The 16,792-nt window shown below is 46.5% G+C and overlaps 1 protein-coding gene across 2 annotated transcripts; it reads left to right on the plus strand.

Moving 5' to 3' along the window:
* Positions 1 to 1,839: 1,839 nt before the first annotated feature.
* itgb4 (integrin, beta 4) lies at positions 1,840 to 16,631 on the plus strand. Of its 2 annotated transcripts, XM_029133156.3 has the most exons (42): positions 1,840 to 2,206; positions 3,671 to 3,753; positions 3,993 to 4,075; positions 4,242 to 4,343; positions 4,424 to 4,628; positions 4,709 to 4,805; positions 4,897 to 5,068; positions 5,325 to 5,588; positions 5,681 to 5,770; positions 5,860 to 5,982; positions 6,230 to 6,397; positions 6,496 to 6,572; positions 6,675 to 6,880; positions 7,056 to 7,162; positions 7,258 to 7,353; positions 7,475 to 7,607; positions 7,697 to 7,822; positions 7,942 to 8,060; positions 8,147 to 8,180; positions 8,268 to 8,462; positions 8,563 to 8,666; positions 8,753 to 8,811; positions 8,907 to 8,930; positions 9,024 to 9,172; positions 9,285 to 9,464; positions 9,546 to 9,694; positions 9,836 to 10,043; positions 10,154 to 10,471; positions 10,565 to 10,737; positions 10,869 to 11,049; positions 11,191 to 11,328; positions 11,415 to 11,597; positions 11,681 to 11,809; positions 13,113 to 13,280; positions 13,365 to 13,514; positions 13,887 to 14,021; positions 14,161 to 14,310; positions 14,389 to 14,577; positions 14,694 to 14,849; positions 14,936 to 15,100; positions 15,334 to 15,453; positions 15,540 to 16,631. In XM_029133156.3, the coding sequence occupies exons 2-42, from the start codon at positions 3,678 to 3,680 to the stop codon at positions 15,668 to 15,670; spliced, it is 5,832 nt and encodes a 1,943-aa protein (XP_028988989.1). In that variant the 5' UTR covers positions 1,840 to 2,206; positions 3,671 to 3,677; the 3' UTR covers positions 15,671 to 16,631. The 2 variants fall into 2 exon arrangements, with proteins under 2 accessions (XP_028988989.1, XP_028988991.1); XM_029133158.3 differs by lacking the exon at positions 13,887 to 14,021 and having other exon boundaries at positions 1,841 to 2,206.
* The last annotated feature ends 161 nt before the right edge of the window (positions 16,632 to 16,792 follow it).

The following is a 16,792-nucleotide window of genomic DNA, read 5'->3' on the forward strand; positions in this document are numbered from 1 at the left end:
GCTATGGCGCACGGCTGTGTATTTCCCTATTTACAAGGGTGTCAAATACGGCAGAGGGAGAAGAGAGCTGCTTTGTCCCCAGGGAGACGACTTCTCCCCTCAGTCTGAGTCACAAGTGCAGGATGGGTCCTGATCCGGGTGAGAGTGAGTCCAGTTACAGGGTGTGACGATGTACAATTATTGAGAGTAACCTTTAGCACCTGTTGTGTGGTCTGCTGCAACCGGGAGGCCCTTCCAGGTTAAACAGCATCTGCTACTCCGACCGCTTCCTTGGAAATGCGATCACGCTGCCTAATCACTTGGTAAGAATGCACTACAAATACAGGCCTGGAACGCAGTGAGATTAATTTAATAAATGATTTACAGTTAGAGCTGCTGACTCAACTTCCAGTTAACCTCCCCTGGATGTCTGATAATCCTCTTTGAGATACCTGAGGGGTTTATATAAAAGAGAGCGATAATTCCTTTGAATCGGTTTGGAGGAACAACTAAGAAACAAAAGGTTGGTTTTCAATATAGTTGAAGATAGAAAAGATAAAGTAATTGTTGTGTTGGGAGAATAGAAAAAACAACAATTAATTGTACTTGCTCTTTCTATTTTTTGCAGTTTTGCAATCTGATATACACGATTTTTAAATATAGCTTTACCTTTGTATTGATTTTGCCATTAAACAAAAAAAAAAAACAATATAAATGATTTTAAACTACTATAGGTCTATTTGAAGGTTTCACAGTTCGGCCCCCTCTCACCAGGAGGCGATGGAGGCGGTTTATTCCTCGTCCTGTCAGGTGTTTGCTGTTCCCCCCATCACCTTGCGTGTATATACTCACCTTTGACCCCTGTGCCCCTGGGTGGTTCATCCTCCCTGACCTCTTGTTCATGTGAAGTTCAGTCTCCTTAGTGTAATTGTTCGTTTCTGATTCAGCAGTGTTTGTGATGTAATCAGCCTGTGTTTCTTAGCTTTTCCAAACTTAGATTTTGAGCATCACCAGCATTGCTGAGAGCTTTTTTGTTGTTGCTTGTTAAACAGAGAGCAAGAGCTACTTTAAACTATTCTTCAGACTATAATGGAGCTGAGGATGAGAATCATACACATGGAATGATTCCATTTTGCAGCTCACGTTTCACTGGTGGAGCCAGTTCGTCATCCAGTTTACATCTTCACTATTGAAAGTGCTCGTTTACATGAGCCGAGAAATAATTAGTACACAATGTTTCCATCATCTTATTATGGTCTTCAGGTTTTGATGCACCCTGCAGCTCTTGCTTAATAATAAGCTGTAATAGCGTCCGTAACCAAACACCACATGGTATATGTTAAAAACTAGCTGCAGCGGCATATTCAGAAAGACATATTTCCTTCGAGTTGGTAGCGAGGTGTTCAGGGACATAACTTTGACTTTGACTTGCCGGCCTTCAGTAGCGAGTCTTTTCTCACAGCCTAGGTTTCGTGCGCTGCCTTTGTGAAACGCTGCGACCCAGCGAACGCAGGGATCGGGTGTCGGGGTCACCGTGCCACGGCGCCGCCTCCGCTCAGGAATGCAGCATCTCACAATGGCACCTCACGGGGTGAAGAATGCCTGCGCCTCTGCCGCGGCAGTTCGAACGTGCACGTACCCATATGCAACAAACGGTGTAAACACAGAGCGCAGGAGCGTTTCCCGTGGCCTGCAGGCAGCGCTCGGTGCCACTCCCAGGGGTTTGGGAGGAGGCTGGGGAGGGAGGGGCCTCCGCCTCAAGCCCACACAGGTGGGCTGCTCAGGGAGGGGGGGGGGGGGTGTAGGGATAGGAAGGGAGGCACCCGCTCACCTGCAGAGGGAAAGTGTGGGCGTGTGTGCAGGAGCTAAAGGAGGGGTCCAGTCACAGCGCACGCAGGCGTCTGCACCCAGAGGCTCCGAGTCTCGCTGGCTCCCGCGTCACGCTGCAGTCCTCAGTCTTGTGCGCGCTAGAGGAGACGCACACAGACGCATTCAGTTGGGTTTTAGGGGCAAGCGAGTCAATATTTGACCAGCACAGGAAGGAAGAAAGAGCCAGACGAGGGACTTTGAACTTGGACACTAGAACTTGAAGAAGTGGGGTTTTTTTTTAATCACAGGTGGATACAACCGTTCCCCAGCTGCTTGGCGCAAACAAAAGCAAAAGAGGTTTTTATTCCTATTTATTGCTGGACTTTTGGACCTGGACCTGCTGAACACACAGTAAGAGGTTTGTTGGACCTGTAATCTGTCTTTGTTCAGTCTTGAATGCTCTAATGCCTCTGTTGTTCTCTGTGCCCTTCACTTCAGCAGTTAAAGGTCCAGAGTAAAACACTGGACAGGGTTGGATTTAGATGTTTTTCCTAATTGACTTCTTTTGCTCAGTCTCAGTCCTATGAGCACGTATTGCAGGCTAGCCGTTTTATCAAACCCTGCTGTTGTGCCTCTGAGCACAGGACTGAAACATTTTCCAGATGTGATTTAACACGAGCTCCGAGCGCGTTAGTAAAGGGCCCCACCCCCAGCGATGGCGTCACGGCGAAGGTCGGACCCACACCCTGTGGTGGTATGTTCACCTGGAAGGCATGTTGTTGTCTGTCGGGGAAATAATTGCAGCTTTGAACTATGACCAATGACCCGTCGTTCAGAGCAGACCAGAGGAGACGCATGAAGCGCTCGCTTCTATTTCTGTCTGATGGAAGCTGTAATTAGTGTCACACTGTTCATCAAAACGCCCGCGTTCCCTTGATTGCGTCGTGTGAGATGGAGCTTTTTCTGCCGCCCTCATACTGAGTGACCGAGCCCAGTGTTTTTCCCCCCGACCCAGCGTGCGCGGTGATTTACGTGACGCCTCGTGGCACCAGCTCACACGCACCTGCAGTCGGGCGAAGCTCACAGTGAAGCGCTAAAGTGCATTTTCCCATGTGCTTTTTTTTTCTCCCACGGTTCGTCTTTTTAACCTGAACAACTCTCGCTTCGGGGAGAAATATTTCCAAAGTTGCAAGTTTCCGGCGCGTTGGATTGTTTTGGTGGACAGTGGGGCCGCTTTCCGCCCACGGGGACCATTACTGGGACATTTGCCTTCACACAGTGCCCTTTGTTCCGGTCTCGGGAGAAGTAGCTGCGAGTGGCTTGGCCGCGGGGAGTCTGCGCGGCCCGCTGCCTGGCGCCGCCCCGGGTCTCGCCCTGTTTGGGCCCTTTCATCGTACCTCAGCTGGCGTTTGTAGGGCGACTGGGAACGAGGGCAATGTTTTAAAACTGTGTGAAAGACACCCCGTCGCTGCTTCGAGCCAAACAAGTTCATGTTGACACCAGCTGAACGTCAGGTTCTGTTTGCTACCACTGGTAAACTTGAAGTAAGTGCTTTAATATAGGTGATTTTTATCACATTTTTTTTATGCTTATTGATATTATGTTGCTAGAAATGCTTTTTAAATGCTGAAGGGCTCGTTATTCTATGAAACACAAAACTGTCTCTGCGTTTGAGCTGCACTCGGCTCACAGACTAAAGTGAAGGTGGGGGATGTGTCATGGCTTGCTCACTTTCTCTAGGCCTTGACCGAGGGAAATTACAGGCGGTTAAAGTTACACCTCAGAGATATCATCGGGGAATAATAGTCTTTCTGTGTACTTTCTCTCTATATAAGTGTAAATGGGATTTATTGTATGTGAGCATATATTCATATATTTGCAGAGGGGAGATGGGGAGATGGACGTTACATCTCTCAGTGGGGCTTGGACTTCTAACAGTCCTGTTATCCTGCTGTTACGCTGAAGGTGAGTCACAAAGGTCATATTGACTAAACTTATACAGTATATAAGTTATTTTAATTCACTATTTTCCTTTTTCTATATACCAAGTCCAAAAAACACACTAAAGCAAATTAGAAAATAAAAACACACTCACCGCCATCTAACTGCTTCCGAATGCTTGATGTCTACTTCTGCATCATCGTGGCTCTGATGCCCATATTGTTGTCTTTCTGTGACATGCTTCCTTACTCTGACCCTGACAGTGAACTACTGCTATGAGGCCAAAGCCAAGAGCTGCTCAGAATGCCTGCAGGCTGGAACCGGTTGTGCCTACTGCTCCGATGAGGTGAGGGGGGCAAATGGCACAAATCTAAAAGATCTGGATTGTTTCAGTCAGATGAATCTTTAGTCATATTTTATAACCCCGATAACTTTGAAAATAAAGTTATTCGATATTTATATATGTATATATGTATATATATACATTGTTAACAACCTCCCTCTTTGCACAGACCTTTAATGGCCCTCGATGTGACCTCGAAAAGAATATCATTGCTCATGGTTGTAGTCGTGCAGCTAGAATCAAAGCTCACAGCTCTATGATGATAGAGGAGGTAAGATTACTCCATTCACTCCCCTTGTAATCGTGCTATCGTTTGTTAGCCTCAGTCCCAATTTTCCCTGTGTTGCGCAGGAGCGACGAATCAACACGGCGCTCCAGCAGGCTCAGGTGTCCCCACAGAGGATGTCCATGAGCTTCCTGCCTGGAGAGGAGAGGCTGATGGATGTGGAGGTGTTTGCTCCAACCAAAGGGCCACTGGATCTTTACATTCTAATGGACTTCTCAAACTCCATGGCTGACGATTTGAACAACTTAAAGAGCATGGGTGAAAAGTTGGGTAAGCAGGATCAAACAGTATTATGTTTTGATGGCTAATTAATGTGTCACTCTAATTTTCATCAAATGTGTTTTCTACAGCCAATGTGGTGGGAGACCTTTCAGATGACTACACAATTGGCTTTGGAAAGTTTGTGGACAAGGTGACTGAGCCACAGACTGATATGAGACCCTCCAAGTAAGACAGTGAGACACACACTAACTGGACCACTACAATACAAATGTGTGTTAATAATGCTTTCCCACTCTCCTCCTCTGTCACGTGTCAGACTTAAAGAGCCGTGGCCCAACAGCGATCCTCCCTTCGCTTTTGAAAACGTCATCAAGCTGACCAAGGACTTGGCTTTCTTCACTAGTGAGCTCCAGAAAGAAAGAATATCTGGCAACCTGGACCCTCCTGAGGGAGGCTTTGATGCTATATTGCAGGCAGCAGTCTGCAAGGTTAGTGAGGATGCTCAAAAACAAGCATTAGACAAAGTGACCAAGTGGTGCGATGGTGAAACTATTAGCATCTGAAATGACAATGTGGTTTAAACAGAATCAAATCAGATAAAAATTGAACATATATTTTGATATTAAAGTTCTGTTTTTGGAAATGAAAGTAAATCTTCTTCTGCAAATCTGCATCTTTATTTACTTTGCAAACAAAGGATTATTGTCTCTTAACCACTGTATTTTGTTGTCACTCTCCATGTAGGACGCCATTGGTTGGCGAAACCACAGCACACATCTTTTGGTGTTCTCCACCGAGTCGGCCTTTCACTACGAGGCCGATGGTGCCAACGTGCTGGCGGGCATCCTGCCGCGCAACGATGAGCTCTGCCACCTGGACGCCAACGGCAGATACACAGAGGACGTAACTCAGGATTACCCTTCAGTCCCCACGCTGGTCCGTGTTCTGGGCAAACACAACATCATCCCCATCTTTGCTGTCACCAACCACTCCTTCACGTACTACGAGGTTACTGGAGATTTTTTGCTTTTGAGTGAAGTCATAACATGTCTCAGAATAAATATTTATTTTTACGTCTATTGTTTTTCGTACTTGTGCAGAAACTCAAAGGTTATTTCCCCATTGCTGAAGTTGATGTGCTGCAGGAGGACTCCCGCAATATCCTTGAGGTCATGCAGAAGGCTTTTGAGGTATAACATAACATCCCGTAATCATGATCAGGAGAAACATTTTTCAAGGTGGTGACTTAACTGTCCATTGTCCTTAATTTGACTTTCAGAGTATCCGTTCTAAAATGAGCATACGTGCAGAAGACAGACCCAAGGCCTTTGAAGCCCAGTTTCTGACCGCAAGTGAAAAGGTTGCAGAATATGGGGTCTTTGACTTCAAGCCAGGAGCAATAGTAAGAGAAAAGACACATTCTAACTAAATAAGTAACTAAATTCCTTTGTATAAACAAAGACAGACATGACAAGAATGCAATATATGAAGAGAAAAGACAGAAGGAAACAGCTAAAGGAGAAATAGTCAGTATTGTCGAAAACTCCAAAATGTCAAGGTTCAATTCAGTTAAGCTGGTTCAATGAGGCATCAAGACACAAATAAAGTTTCTGAGCACATTTTTTGTAAACGATAAACATCCTCTCCAGGGCAAGTTCAAGATGCGCCTCAAAGCCCAGCGGACGATTGGCAAGGACTCCGTCTGCACGGCTAACAGTGACGACAGAGAGGGGACCATTAGAGTCAAGCCCACAACCTTTAACGATGGCGTCAACATCAAGGCCTCGGTCTTGTGCGCAACCTGTGACTGTGAGAAGGTGAAGACACAAATCCAACAGTGCATTTGAAGCTGAGGTTATTTTAAACAACAGTTTATTTATTATTTATCTAAATTCCACTTGTGTCTGGCCTCCAGAATCCCAGTTCTAAAGCAGCCAGATGCAATGGTAACGGTGACCTGGTGTGTGGGAAGTGTCAATGCAGTCATGGCTGGTGAGACTGTAGTTATTCATTTCAATGCAGAACACTGAGATGATCCATCCTTTGGACCTAACAAAAGCTTTGTTTGTGCTTGGGTCCGTGTGTCCAATACAGGCTGGGTAAGTTCTGTAACTGCTCAGCCAGTGATTCTGCTTCAGAATCCAGCCTGTGTATAGGTCCTGACATGAAAGAGGCCTGTTCGGGCCGTGGAGACTGTGAATGTGGAACCTGCGTGTGCCACAATCCAGAACAGTTTGAAGGGCCCTACTGTCAGCACGACAAGACCCAGTGTCAGAGATACGCGGGGTTCCTCTGTAACGGTACGGCTCATACGTCCCGAGCTTGGGCTTTAGATAGGAATATACAGTACAAGTGAAAATTGATATACAGTTATTATCAGTCAGTGTCTAAGTGTTTGAGACTTTTTGTCTTGATTTCACACACCACTGACCCAAAGCAGGTCTTCTCTTACCTTATTCTTCGATTTCCCATCAGCCCGTGGCTCATGTGTTATGGGTCAGTGTGCGTGTACAGAAGGCTGGACCGGCAGCGCTTGCGAGTGCACCAAGAGCAACGAGACCTGTCTGGACAGGGACAAGAAGGTGAGCAGGGCCAGCGGGTGTCGTTTGTTGTTCCACGGCCTTGAGTGACGTCGTTTCTCACATCGGGCGGTCGCTTGTGACTTTATCTGTGCCAGGGCGTCTGCAACGGGCGAGGTAAATGCGTGTGCGGCCGCTGTGAGTGCGTGGACACTGGCTTTGAGATGAGTTCAACCTGTGAGCCCAATTTCCAGGTGTGTGGATGCAATGGGAGGATTTGTATAAAACCGATATCAGTTTGTGTTTTTTGCATTTTAAGCCTAATGTAGCATCGATTTTTATTATTAATAGCCCAATGTGTGTTAATGTGTCCAGGCTCAGTTGGGCGCTTGTGAGGGTACAAGGAGCTGTGTCCAGTGTCAAGCCTGGAAGACAGGAGAGAGGAAGCAGAAGGAGGAATGTGACAAATGCCCCTTCAAAATAGTGATGGTGGATGAACTCAAAGAACGTAAGCACAAACCAAAGGATGAATGACTGATCCCCCGCAATGAAGATGACCATTATGGTCACTATGTGCGTGTGTTTCTGTGCTTACAGCGGAGAGTGTACTTGATTCATGCAGCTTCCGGGATGAGGATGATGACTGCACATATAATTACACTGTTAACCACCCCAGAAATTCGGCATCTAAAACCTTGGATGTTGAGGTGCTCAAGAAAAAAGGTCAGCTTTACACTCGCCCATTATAATAATAATAATAATAATTATTATTATTATTATGTGACTTCAGGTAGTTCTGTATAACGTTCATAATGTTTCATTCTTCCTCTGCTGAACCTCAGATTGTCCCCCTGCTAGTCTCCTGTGGTTGCTCCCTCTGCTCCTCTTCCTTTTGTTACTTCTGGCACTTCTGCTGCTCTGTTGCTGGAAATACTGTGCGTGCTGCAAGAGCTGTTTACAGGTAAAAAAAAAAAACAACAACACCCAGCTTTAATACGCCAAATGCTTAAGAATTGAAATAATGCCTCTTCTCATCTCTCAACACAGGGCTGCCTTGCACTGCTGCCTTGCTGTAGGAGAGGTAAGATGTTTGTCAAGTCGGAGTTGATAGTTCTGCTTTTCCTACGTGACCTATGTTGAATATGATATAATACTATGTTTCCTGCAGGTCGCATGGTTGGCTTTAAGGAAGATGAGTACTTGCTTCGCCAGTCGCTGCTCACTTCAGACCACCTGGACACGCCAATGGTCAGGACCGGCCCCCCCAAAGGGACCGATGTGGTTCGCTGGAAGGTCACAGACAATGTACACCGAGGATTCAACCACCCACAGGCTTTGATCAAACCCAACCCTAAAGAAACGAGTGAGTGATATTGAAGACTAAAATAATGAATTGAATAAATGTTCTGATGTGAATTTAAGAATTATTATTAATTTTTCTTTCACTTTCCTGTCACTTTTAGTCCAGTTCCCAGTTTCCCTGCGGCTAAACAGATTGTTCTCTGACAACTTGTCCCGTCCGGATTCCAAAGATGCCGAACAGCTTCGCAAGGAGGTGTCTGACAACGTGAGTCTGCTTTAGTTTAGTAGGAAGCCTGTGTAGGTGCAAGAACGATGGTTTTATTACTGAAAACTCTTTATTCTTGCATCCAGCTAAATGAGGTGTACAAGCAAATTCCAGGGGCCCAGAAGGTGCAAAAGACAGCCTTCAGGTAAGCTGTGGTTTAAGTAGGTTCCTTTACAAACTCATGTTCTGCTGTTTTTGTCACCATCTCAGTGTCACCATTAACATGTCAATGTTTTACAGAATGCAAAGAAATGCCGGAAAAAGGTAATCTTCTAATCATTACAGTGAAATAGACATCAGCAGATTCCTGTTGAGATGATGCATTGGTCATGCATGTCTGTCTCCTGTGGTCTCCAGGCAGGACTACACCATCATGGACACTGTCCTGTCGGCTCCTCGCAGCAGTTATCCTGATATTGTGAAACTCACAGAGAAAAATGTCCAATCGGGAAATTTCCAGGACCTCAAAGTCGTGCCTGGCTACTACACAGTGGCCACAGACAGGGGTGTGTTAAAGTTTAGCATCTAGCCAACTTAATATTATCTGGGCCGCGTCTATGCTGAGCACCTTTTTCAGTCGTTCCATCCATCATGTTCTCGACTTGTGTGGTTTTCCAGAGGCTGCCGGTGCCGTGGAGTTCCAGGAGGGCGTGGAGTCAGTAGATGTTCACGTTCCGCTCTTTGTCAAGGATGAAGACGACGACAAGAAGCAGCTGCAGGTGGAGGCCAGGGATGTGCCGTTCGGAATTGCTGAGATTGGAAAACGTTTTGTCAACATCACCATCTTAAAAGAGCATGGTGAGAAATGGGTTGCATTATTAATATGTAATCTTCCCCTTGGACTGATTAACCGATGCTCACCTTGTCTCTGTTCCACAGCCACCAGCGTGTTCTCATTCCTACAGCCAGCATACACCTACAGCAGACAGGAGGGGGTGGCCAACATCCCAATTACCAGAGAGATTATAGAGGATGGACGCACACAGGTCACCTACCGCACACGGGACCTGACCGCCAAAGACAAGAAGGTAAGCTAACTAGGTGGGGTAGGATGATTTGGTGCTATTTGGTCCATATGGATGTATGGTTGTCCACCCAGAGAAGATCTAGACCATGATAAGTAGGTAAGCTAAGCATCTTTCCTAACCTGGCCTTTTCTGCCGCGTTAGGACTATGTCACTGTGGAAGGAGACCTCATGTATGGCCCTGGTGAGACTCAGAAGATAGTTCCTGTTCCGCTGCTGGAGCTGGGTGAGAAGGACGGTCTCTTGGAGGATAAACAAGTCAAGCAGTTCGTGATGGACCTCAGCAACCCACGGCAAGGGGCGAAGCTTGGACGTTACCCAAGAACCACTGTCACCATCGCAGACCAGCCAGGTGAGTGGAGACATGACATTGTAGACGCGTGTTAGAGGCATCTTCCTGTTCACTGAACACTGAAGCAAAGGTTTCTCCTCCTTCGTCCCTTGTTATATTATTGCATTTAGAGCCCAGCGTGATCATGTTCAAAAAGGCCACCCAAAGCTTCACCACCTCTGACCCAATGTACAACATTCCTGTGGTCCGGATGCGTAACCAGGATAGCCCTGCTACGGTGAACTGGCGCACCAAAAAGGGCCCGCGGTTCGATCAGTCTGGCTTCCTCAAGTTCGCTCCTGGAGAAAACGAGAAGAACATACTGATTGATCCCAAAGCCTACCCGGGCCCCGTCAAGCCAGACACCTTCCAGCTGGAGCTGTTCGACCCAAGTAGCAATGCTTCCATCGGAGAGAAAAAGACCACCATTGTCAACATAACAGATGGCAGTAAGACAGAAGGAGGAGAAGGAGCCATTTTTTTAAAGCTATTACTGTATGTGGTGAATATGCGGCTCATGTATCCCCCTCTTTAATTTCCAGTTCCCAAAACACAGGAAACTTTTCAGATGCAGGAGAAAGGCTATGTAAATCGGACCGCCACCTCTCCTGGTGGTCGCCTTTTGTCTCCAGCAAACCCCAAGGCCAAAGCAACTGGACCAAAGAGCATCCACCTCAACTGGGACCCACCACCTGGTAACCCATCGGGGTACAAGGTACACCAAATCAACCCCCTCACAATGTCTGTGATGAGCCTCGTTCATTCAGTTCGTGTTTATCCCAGACGTTCTGTTTAGTGGTGTATAACTGATGCATGTAATATATAATGGCTGTTTTGTCCATTTAGGTGAAGTACTGGATCTATGGTGACCCAGAGAAAGACGCCCAGGTCTTGGACGTGAAGACTCCTCAGGCTGAGTTGACTAACCTGTACCCATACTGTGACTACGAGATGCGAGTATGTGCCTACAACTCACTAGGAGACGGCCAAGATACCGATATAATTACCTGTCAAACTCTGGAGGATGGTAATTACTGAAAATCTGTTTGTCCAAAACTCCTATAAGTTATAATATACATAATATATAATGATATCTGGCCTCTAGTGAAAAGCAGATGAACAGGCAGTTTACATGTTGCTAAACAGCTTCTATCCTGTTTTTCTTCAGTGCCTGGAGAACCCGGCCGTCTGGCCTTTAATGTCATTAGTCCAACTGTCACTCAGATCAGCTGGGCAGAGCCTGCAGAAACCAATGGCAACATAACGGCTTATGAGGTCATCTACACGCCCATCAATGATGAAATGAGTAAGACATAAGATATAAAATGAGGACTTTCATTTTCCTCTACCGTTTTTTTACACCCATATACTTTACATCTGTCCTTCCCAAAGAGCAAGTGGGACCTGCTAAGAAAGTGATGATTGACAATCCCAAGAAGCGCATGTTGCTGATTGAGAACCTCCAGAGCGCCCAAACCTACCAGTACAAGGTGCGGGCCAAAAACAGTGTGGGCTGGGGTCCATTCAGAGACGCTACCATCAACCTGGCCTCACAGCCAACCAGACCTCTGTCCAGTAAGTTGGACCAAGAACTCTCCATAGCACTAACAGTAGGTTGGCGGAGCATAAAAATGAGTCATCTTTAATTCTCTCCACAGTTCCCATCATTCCAGATGTTCCTATTGTGGATGCAGAGGCAGGGGATGAGTATGACAGCTACTTGATGTACAGCAACGAGGTGTTGAAATCCCCTGGAGGCTCCAAGACTCCCAGTGTCTCTGGTGATGGTGGGTAACTCCTGTAGAGCCAAGATCTCAAGCTATTCAACAACTGACCAAACTCAGTGTACTAGTGCTTTTCTTCACCAGGGTTTCAAACTGTGAGCTAAGGTGAAACAGACCTCTGCTCTCCTGGCTCCTTGTCTGTTTCAAATGCCTGAAGAGGCTGATGTTAATTATTGTACACAAGCGCTGAAAGAACCTCAAAGTTCAAAAAAGGCATCTCTCCCATGACCTTGCCCTTTTTAATCAGATGCATCTGGTAGACATCTTTCCTGCAGGCAGGCGCCAACAAACGCTGCTTCCATCAATACATTATGATCTTTACTTTATGATCACAATCACATCACACAATTCTACATTTCTCACTTTCTCCTGAAGAACTGCATAATAACACAAACCGTTGATACTTCTTCCCCTTGCCTGCCTACTTCTCCTTACGACCCCGAATACAAGGCTGGAAATATCTCCAGTTGGTGGGGTCTGACCTGGATCTTCGTAAGGTGTCTTGGAATAACCGAGTGGACGTCATCCCCAGTCGGCTCAGCACAGACACAGAGGCGAGCTCAGACGAGGGCCCCCGCCCCAGCTACGCCCAAACAGCCCTGCCAGGTGAAGACCAGTCCATCAGAGCCACAGATAGTCAGGCAGCTACACCAGCATGCCAGCTACTGCACACGGTGCAAGTCCACCTTCCATCCGGTCCGAGCGGCGACCATTTGTTGTTGGGCTCTAGACCCTGTCTCCTTGGCCCTAGTCGGGGCCCGCTCCATCTGTCCTCCTGCAGCCTGCTCCAAGAGAAGCGCTGGCATCAACTGCTCCATCTCCAGTTGATGATCGGGTGGCAGGCTTTCCCAGGCGCCTGCCTCTGCCTCTTCTTTCCACCCCACTTACAGAGGTGGCGATCAGGAGGAGGCTTTTCGGCTTTTAGCCACGGTGCGGCTTTGTGGACGAAAGGGGGTTCTGAATAAAATACAGTGTCACTTCTGCAGACCAGTCTTAATGATACCATCTTTTTTATCACAACTGTGTATATTTTCATGATCTGATGTGCATTTGTGACGTAAAGCAACAACCGGAATGGCTCAGACAGCACTAAACAGGATAATGGCAGCAGCAGATTAGGTCCAGAAAAGTTGCTGTTGCTGTTGATGTGACTTGGCTGGAACTGAAAGTCTAAACCTGCTGGTGTTTCCTCTAGGGACTGGCACAGCCATGTTTTGGGTGCTTCACGTCAGTGACTGTGTTGTTCCAATCCACGGTCTAATGCTAACATCAAAATGTGTCTTTTGGCAACTGTGGTGTTTCACAGATTACACAGTTAATGGGAGGTGGGAGCAGAACTTCCTTTTCCCAGGAGGGTCCGTGCAGCGCAACCTGTCAGCGTCGTCCTCTCCTATGTCCACCTTGAGTTCAAACTACAGAACAGGAGGAGGCGCCTACACCATGGAAACTTCCACCACCTACATGTCTGGACCAGGCAAGATGGACGCCAGTGATGTAAAAATATTTGAGCGTATTGTGAATATGTGTCTTGACCCTTGATCCCTCTGTCTTGTTGCAGGGGGCTCTCGTAGACAGGATTTGCTTGGCGGCCACTCACAGAGAACTGACGTCATCATGAGGAAGCGCTCGGAGAGCAGGGGGTACACGGACGAGAACATCCGGGACTCCATCGTCATGGGTGACGTCACAAGCAACTTCGCAGATTTGAGTACGTTTGGTTTCTCAACAGTGGCTTAAATTGATCCTTTAGTAAATTTAAAGGAAGGTGCTTCGGCACTTTGGCCACAGGAAGGTTTGATGCGACGATGCAACCGGCAGGTAAACTGTACAGGTGCATGAAGCCAAAGGCTTGGACTTGTGTTGTCAGGGTGGGGGCTACTGGCTGCACAGGCTTATTCACACTGTCTTTGCAGGAGCTATGCTGACTATCGCCGTTTCTCCCTCCCTCCCCATGTCTCAACTCTTTCCTATTACATCCATCTGCTCCTCTCCCTCTTCCTTTGTGCCACGTCTTTCTTTGCCTCCTTCTTACCATCCCGGTGTCCTCCTCCTTTGCCCCTTGGCTCAAATGCGCCATCAGGTGGGTTCGGCTACACTGGGATGCAGAGCAGCTCTCAGAGTCACTTCAGCTACAGCCTTACTCAGGGTTCGAGGGCCCGGACCCCGTCTTCAGATGTGAACGAAGCCTTATATAATCTGGACAGGGTTCTCTATGGTAAGTGTCAAGTGTTGGTTGGGTGTGATGTGCACTCTGCTTCCTGCTACTCCAATTGTAATAAAAGGGTAACGGTGGACCTATTATTGTTGGTATTACATCCAACAGTGTTCTTGTTCTTGACTCTTCCCTCCATCAGATGCCCGGGTCTCTCCTGGTGTCCCTGACACTCCGAGCAGACTGGTGTTCTCTGCTCTGGGACCGACTGCTCTTAAAGTCAGCTGGCAAGAGCCCCACTGTGAAAAAGACATCCTGGGCTACTGTGTCCTGTACCAACTGCTCAATGGAGGTAACGTTACAATACAAAGACAATACTATATGCAGTCGTGATGGTAGGCACTCATTGCCCCCATGTCGTCTCTCATAGGTGACGTGAAGCGCATAAACGTAACAAACCCGGCTGAGAACTCTGTGATCATCCAGGACCTGCTGCCAAACCACTCGTACCTATTCAAGGTGAAGGCACAGAGCGTGGAGGGCTGGGGTCCAGAGAGAGAGGGAGTCATCACCATCGAGTCGGCTGTTGACCCCAAGAGTCCCCTCTGCCCCATGCCAGGTACTTCTAGTGCTGTCTTTTATGTCACGGCTTAAGACAATAACTCTGACTTAGAGTTCAGCTTAATTCATTTGTTGAGCTCTATATTTGTTATTTCTCGTCTTCTCCTGCTCTAGGCTCTCCCTTCACTCTGAGCACACCCAGTGCCCCGGGGCCCCTGATCTTCACTGCCCTAAGCCCTGATTCCTTGCAGCTCAGCTGGGAGAAACCTCGCAAGCCCAATGGAGACATCCTGGGCTATGTAGTGACCTGTGAACAGCTGCACGGTGGAGGTGAAACGGACAGTTTGGCGCTTCGTCTTGACATGCGACCGCGGCATCATTTCTGGTTTTTCGTAACTGTTTCTTGACTTGTTCAGGCGACATGCGCACCTTCCAGGTGAACGGAGACAGCGCTGAGACCAGTCTGACCGTCTCAAACCTGACCGAGAACGTGCCCTACAAGTTTAAAGTTCAGGCTCGGACCACACAGGGCTTCGGTCCGGAGAGGGAGGGCATCATCACCATCGAGTCCCAGGATGGAAGTAAGAAGCAGATTTACACAATTAACAAAGAGCTCACTGTTATATTGGTCTCACAACCAAAAGATTGATTATTTTCCTAGATTTAAGCAGTTTTCTCATCCTCTGGGTGCCATTTCTATATCATACATAAATAAATGAGTGTAGGTCACCAAAAATTCTGGTACTATTATTATTCTCTCTGTCAAGGATGCATTTCAAGGATTTCAGGATAAAGTAATTTTTTGCTCCCCCAGGTGCTTTGTCCCAGTACAACAACCAGTCTCTAACCAGAAGGGAGGTTTTCCACATGCCATCAGAAGTCACCACACGCACCAACGTCTCGCACACCATGCTCAACGACCCCTATTTTTCAGGTGAAGACCGAGTGTTCCCTTCACTCCTGTTGTTCTGTGGAAAACCACATTCTGTATAATCACACCTTGATCTTTTTGCCTTGAAGATGGGATGATGATGACCACACAGCACACTGAGACCAGCGGCATGATGACTCGACAAATCACCAAGGAGGTGGTTCAGAGGAGCGTCATGGGAGGAACCACTGTCACAAAGAAGTTGTTTTATGAATCTTAGGATGGAGGTTGAACATTAGGCGGGGTGATCATTTATACACATCTCATCTTCATAACCTACTCACACACGGTAAGTGAATGGTGATCTATATGTGTGAGATTCTGACCAACATTAATTTCTAAATACATTCAGAGACTGTTACGAATTGTGGCCATTTTGTTTTGTACATTTTCATCATATCTACTGTAGCTGCTGATTTGCTACGATCTGTTCAGTAAAGAAACACCTTTATGCTAGAGTCCACTCCCTCTGTTGGTCCAGCTCTGGTAACACACACTGAGGCTTTAAATCAGGCCGGCACTGGCCAATTATCTGCCCATGGCTGATTAATCCAAAGTCACCTCTGTCCGTCTCCTCCCTCCTTCCCCGACTCCAATTGACTGACATGAGAGTTATGTTTATGGGTGTGTATTTCATTATAAAGTATTTTCAAAGCACACGTTACCTTTTTTTCAGATTTCTACTTACAGTGAGTTTTTATTAGCAGTTTTGCAACAAGCCAGGGGATTATTGTGGTATTTGATGCTCTCAAAAACTCTTCTACATACTTTTGCGTTTCATGAAATGGTCTGTTGTCAGAAATGTGGTACACACTGCTTCCAGCTGATATGCTTCATGTGTCGTTTACTCTGCGAGACCACTGTATTTTGCATTTTCAGTAGATTAACATTTCAGTGAAACCCAGATGTTTTAAAGAGATGGTTTATAAAGACGCAAAGATTGTATTGGCTTAAATACAAGTCCTACTATATTTTGTTTTCTTTTTTTTAATTTGCTATTGTGTATTTAGACATTATTTAGAACTGCAGACCCAGATAAGTGCATCAGGTTCACAACAATAGACACAGAATCATGTATCATTTACCTTTAAGCAACTTTTTTTACCCTTTTGCATTGTTGCATGTTCTTTGTTCTTTGTAAGTTCTTTTGCACTTAATAAAGATTTCAAATGAAAACAAAATCTATTATTTTATATGTAAATTATATGTGAACACTATAAGAGATCTATAATATTTTATGGACATTTGACAGAGAAATCATCTAACCTTTATATAGCACATGGGAACAGAAGCTCATGCCTGACAAACGTTCACTGGACAGAGTTACTCTTCACATGCATCA

Source organism: Betta splendens, chromosome 19, assembly GCF_900634795.4.
Source record: "Betta splendens chromosome 19, fBetSpl5.4, whole genome shotgun sequence".
In the NCBI taxonomy this organism is placed as follows: domain Eukaryota; kingdom Metazoa; phylum Chordata; class Actinopteri; order Anabantiformes; family Osphronemidae; genus Betta; species Betta splendens.